Source organism: Balaenoptera musculus, chromosome X, assembly GCF_009873245.2.
Source record: "Balaenoptera musculus isolate JJ_BM4_2016_0621 chromosome X, mBalMus1.pri.v3, whole genome shotgun sequence".
Lineage (NCBI taxonomy): Eukaryota > Metazoa > Chordata > Mammalia > Artiodactyla > Balaenopteridae > Balaenoptera > Balaenoptera musculus.
In genome coordinates, this window is record NC_045806.1 from 120,844,844 (window position 1) to 120,849,544 (window position 4,701).

The window sequence follows — 4,701 nt, forward strand, 5'->3', positions numbered from 1 at the left end:
ATGATTTTTCTCTTTGTCTTGGATTCTCTGTAAGTTCACTATTACGCATTCTATATGTGGGTTTCTTTTTATTTATGCTGTTTGGGATTTGTTGGACTCCGTGGATCTATGGATCAATGTCTTTCATCAGTTTTGAATAATCCTCAGCCATTAATTCTTTAGATTGCCTCTGAACAATTCCATTTCTCTTTTCCTTCTGGAACTCCAATTAAACATGCATCAGACCTTATCATACCCTCCTGTCTGTATCTTCCATCTTTTTGACTACCCATGCAGCCTTATGGATAATTTCATCTGAATAGAATTTCTAGTTCTTTAATTCTCTCTTGGGCTGCATCTAATCTGCTGTTAAGGCCATCCACTGAGTTTCTAATTTCAGCTTAGTTACTTTTTAGTTTGGGAGGTTTTTTTTTTCCTACTTTTTCTGATTTCTTGTTCCCTGTTGAAATTTTCAAGATTGGATTTTATTTATCTGAATACAGTAAGCATTGTGGTTTAGTAGTCTGTATCTGATAATTGAAATAATTCAAAGCTAATGGATCTGTTTGTGTTGTCTGTTCTCTCTGGTTCTTTTTACCTATGATGGGTTTTGTCTTTGTGTTGCTGGTTATCTTTGTGTATGGGCATTGTATTTAAACAACTGTTCGTTGAAATAATTTGAGGCCTAGGATGATGGAATCTTCCTCCAGAGAAGATTTTGTTTGCATTGGTCAGGTCCGTAAGGATGCTTCCTGTCTAAAACCACCTTAATCTATACTCAAAACTTAAACTTTACTAGTCCACCTAGATGTTGCAAAGCCAAGCTAAAAAACTTTGTGAGGGCTAGTTTATTTCCAGTTTACAGTTACCCTTAAAGTGAAACATTTGATGTTCCTAGGAAACCCCTCCCTTTTTAATAAGCCTTGGGCTTTGATTTTTGTTACTCTAGTGCTTTGAGTCTGCTGAATATTCAACTCACTTTGACACTGGTTTATTCCTTAACCTTTATTCCTTAACCACAGATGACCTCGACAAATATAGCTAACCTTATGAGTACTAAAAGAAGACATGGTGAATTCTTCTTTCACCTCATGTAGGAAAAGAGTTCTTAACTATGAATCAAAATCTAGATGCAATAAAAGAAAAGTCTAATAAATGTGACTACTTTTTTTAATGCATGGCAGAAATACATCATAAAGTCAAAAGGCAACTAAAAAACTGGAAGTAAATATTTGCAACTTATATAACAGATAAAGGCCTAATATAGTTAATGTGTAAAGAACACTTGAAAAGTGTGAAGGACCAACAACCCAATAGAAAAATGTGGAAAAGACATGAACAGACAATTCACAATGATATTTAAACTGTTGTTAAACAGAAATGCAAAATAAAATGCCATCGATATAATACTTCTCACCTATCATATTAGTGAAAAATAGAAAGTATGTCACACACTATGTTGGAAAGGGTGTGGGGAAATAAGCACTCTCCTATATTGCTGGTGGGAAAGCAAAAATGGGTCTGAGACTCGAGGGAATAACCTGGATATGTAGATTTGGGAATCATCTGTGTTTAGAGGGAAATGAACAGAGATCAGCCAGGGAGAGAGAACACGTGGGCCGAGAAGAGCAGAGGCTCAGGACATAGCTGCTACTCAAGGAGGCAGCGCAGCTTCCTGGCGGGCACCACCACCAGGGCTCTCGAGTCAGACGGAGCTGGTCTTGAAAACGGGCTGTGGGGCTCCGTGTGGAGCGCTCTTGGCGAAGTCGGGTACCTTGCCTGTGATCAGCTGTCACAACTGGGGATAAAGGGCATCTCAGATGGATGCTGAGCGAGAACCTGAGTTGCGCCAGGTAAAGCACCTGCAGTCAGGAAGCCTCCCCCGACCTGCTCTGTTGGTAACTATCCCTTTTCCACACACACCCCCCCAGCCCGTCCGCAGCTGTCCGGTCCCTGTGGGATGTAGGTGAGGGGGCGGGGCGGGGGGAAACCGGGCTCGGGTGACGCGGCGCTCACGTGACCGGCAGGGCGCCGACGTGGGCAGCAGCCCCCGCGCCCCCCCACCCCGCCCCGAGGTCTGGTCCCGTCGCCCGCGCGGAACCAGCTCCCCGAGCTGCCCGGGCGGCGGGCGAGGGGCGAGCGGGCTTAGGCGAGCCAGAGGAGGCGCAGGCCCGGCCCGGGCGCTGCAGGTCAGTGTGAAGGTGGGCGCTGCTGGCGGCCCGGGTGGGGGTGGAAGCGGGTGGGACTAGGATCCGGGAGCAGCGGGGAGAGGGGAAGGGGTCCCGAGATGGGTGAGGAGGGGCACGGGGCGCGGCGTGGGCAGGTGGGGAGGGAGGACCCTGCAACAACTGGCCCTGCCGCCTCTTCGACGCCCCTCCTCTGCGCCCTCCATCCATTTTCGAGCCTGAAATGGGGGGGGGGAGTGCGCCCCCGCAGTGCGACAGTGAAACGTAGACAAATTCTGAAAATAACTCCCTTTCACACTCTCCACCCAGGAGGAAATATTGACCTCAGCGCAAAGGGTTGGGGGTGGGGCAGGTTGCTTGCAGGGGAGGAAGACCCAGAGATCCAAAATAGTTTGGAAAGCATCCTGGTCTGGTGCCTGAGGCCTGAAAAGTAATGGCGGCTTGGATGCAGGGGAGGTGGGGGAGGAAACGTTGGATGAGGAGGGCCCAAATTCAGGAAAGGGGCTTCAGTCCACTGACCCTGCAGCCCCTCTCTGTCTCCTGTCTGTCTACAGGTCTGCGTGTCTGTTCTCAGCACTCTGCAAGGCTAGGAGGAGGAACCTGTCCAGAATCCCTGCAGGTCAGCGAAAGGAGGGAGAGGCACTGGACAGGCACAGGGCTGGGGGCCGGGTGTGGAGGGCACAGCTTGGGCAGAATTTGAGGGCCCCACTGCCCATACCCCCACCATATGTAATATACACACTTTCTGCCACGCTGAAGGATGGTACAAGGTGGCAGGGCCTGCCAGGGAAATGGTTGGCTCTCAGTGCAGGAGGAATGGTGGGGTAAAGGGTGGCCAGAAGGCACACTAGGCTGGGCCAGGTCAGGGGAACGCTGACAAGGCTGAGATGCCAGTATTATCCGGACCTGCATTCCACCCCCAAGCCCTCAGTCTCCCTTGTTTCCTCTTGTCTCTCTCCCCCCACCCCACCCCATCCCATCCCATCCCCCAGGACAGGAAAACATCTCAACATGGAAAAACTCTGCAATGAAAATGAAGGAAAGCTGGAAAGCGAAGGAAAGCCAGAAAATGAAGTAGAGCCTGAAAATCAAGGAAAGTCAGATGAGGAAGAAAAGCAAGAAGTGGAGGGGAAGTCAGAACACGAGGGAGAGCTCCAGAATGAGGGACGGCCAGAAGATGAGGGGAAGCGAGAAAAGCAGGGCAAGTCTGAAGCTGAGGGAAAACCACACGGTGAGGGCAAGCTGGAATCCCAGGCAAAGCCAGAGAGTCAGCCGCGGGCTGCCGAAAAGCGCCCCGCTGAAGACTATGTGCCCCGGAAAGCAAAAAGAAAAACGGACAGGGGGACGGACGATTCCCCCAAGGACTATCAGGACAACTTACAGAAAAGGCATCTGGGCAGTGAGGAGATGATGAGAGAATGTGCAGATATGTCAAGGGCTCAGGAAGAGCTAAGGAAAAGACAGAAAATAGGTGACTTTCACTGGATGCAAAGAGATGTACAGGATCCATTCACCCCAAGGGGCCAACGGGGTGTCAGGGGAATGAGGGGCGGAGGTAGGGGCCAGAGGGGCTTACATGATATCCCATATCTTTAATGCCTTTGGCCTTCAATTCTGACTCCTCTGATGAGAATATCGCTGACCCTGCTTTCCCTGGCAGGCATTTGCCAGGCTATGTGCTTTAACCTTAAGCTGATACTTTGCTTTAGGTGTCACTCTCATTACCAGCAGCCTTTTGATCCAACTACAGTGCTCTCTGTGTTTCAGTAGGGGATTTTCACCCACGTGCATGGAAGAGGTGTTCATGGTACACTGTAAAATAACAATAAAGAAAAAACAGTTTTCAGAACCAAATATATAGTATCAGCCCAATTTTGTAAAATTATAAACATTTGCACAATACATTTGTGCATAGAGAAAACTCTGAAAATGTTTGCACTAAAAAGGAGGCGATGGTTTTTTCCTGCATGGTAGCCAGAAAATAGGTCTCACCTGCACTCAAAAATGAATCCAATCGCCTGATGGTACCTCCATGCCACTCCCCTGCAGGTGTGCCCATCCCCTGTCTTCCCCTAGTTGTAACCATGTCAGTGGGCACTGCTACACCTTCTCCTGGGTCCTCTACCGTCCTATGGCTCCCAACATGTGTGATTCTTTTTTTCTTTGCCCACTCATCTCCACTTTTTCTTAAATGATATGGATTATGTTTGTCATAATAAAAAATCTAGAAATCAACACATGATAAACAATTGAAATGTTCAGTGAGCTTATGAGGGCAATGAAGACACTTAAAATTCCTGTTGTCAGAATGTAAAATGATAAGTAAAACATTACCTCTGGGACTCATAGCTAGAGGAATCAACCTGACAGTTGTAACAGATCCAGTGCTCTAAAGGTCAGTCTTGTCATCTGTGAAATGGGAATAAAACTTGCCTGTGTTGGATGGGCTCCTTTGTAGCAGTAGGACCCTGGACCTTGTCAGACACTCAGGGGAGGGCTGAGAGTAGGTCTCACCTATGCCCAGGAACAAGTCCAA

General features: G+C 48.1%; 1 protein-coding gene across 1 annotated transcript; it reads left to right on the forward strand.

The window, feature by feature from the left end:
* Positions 1 to 2,053: 2,053 nt before the first annotated feature.
* On the forward strand, positions 2,054 to 4,050 carry TCEAL3 (transcription elongation factor A like 3). Its single transcript, XM_036840206.1, is given in 4 exon segments — positions 2,054 to 2,168; positions 2,720 to 2,784; positions 3,158 to 3,680; positions 3,682 to 4,050. Coding segments are annotated over 2 exon segments (534 nt in total). The 5' UTR covers positions 2,054 to 2,168; positions 2,720 to 2,784; positions 3,158 to 3,176; the 3' UTR covers positions 3,712 to 4,050.
* The last annotated feature ends 651 nt before the right edge of the window (positions 4,051 to 4,701 follow it).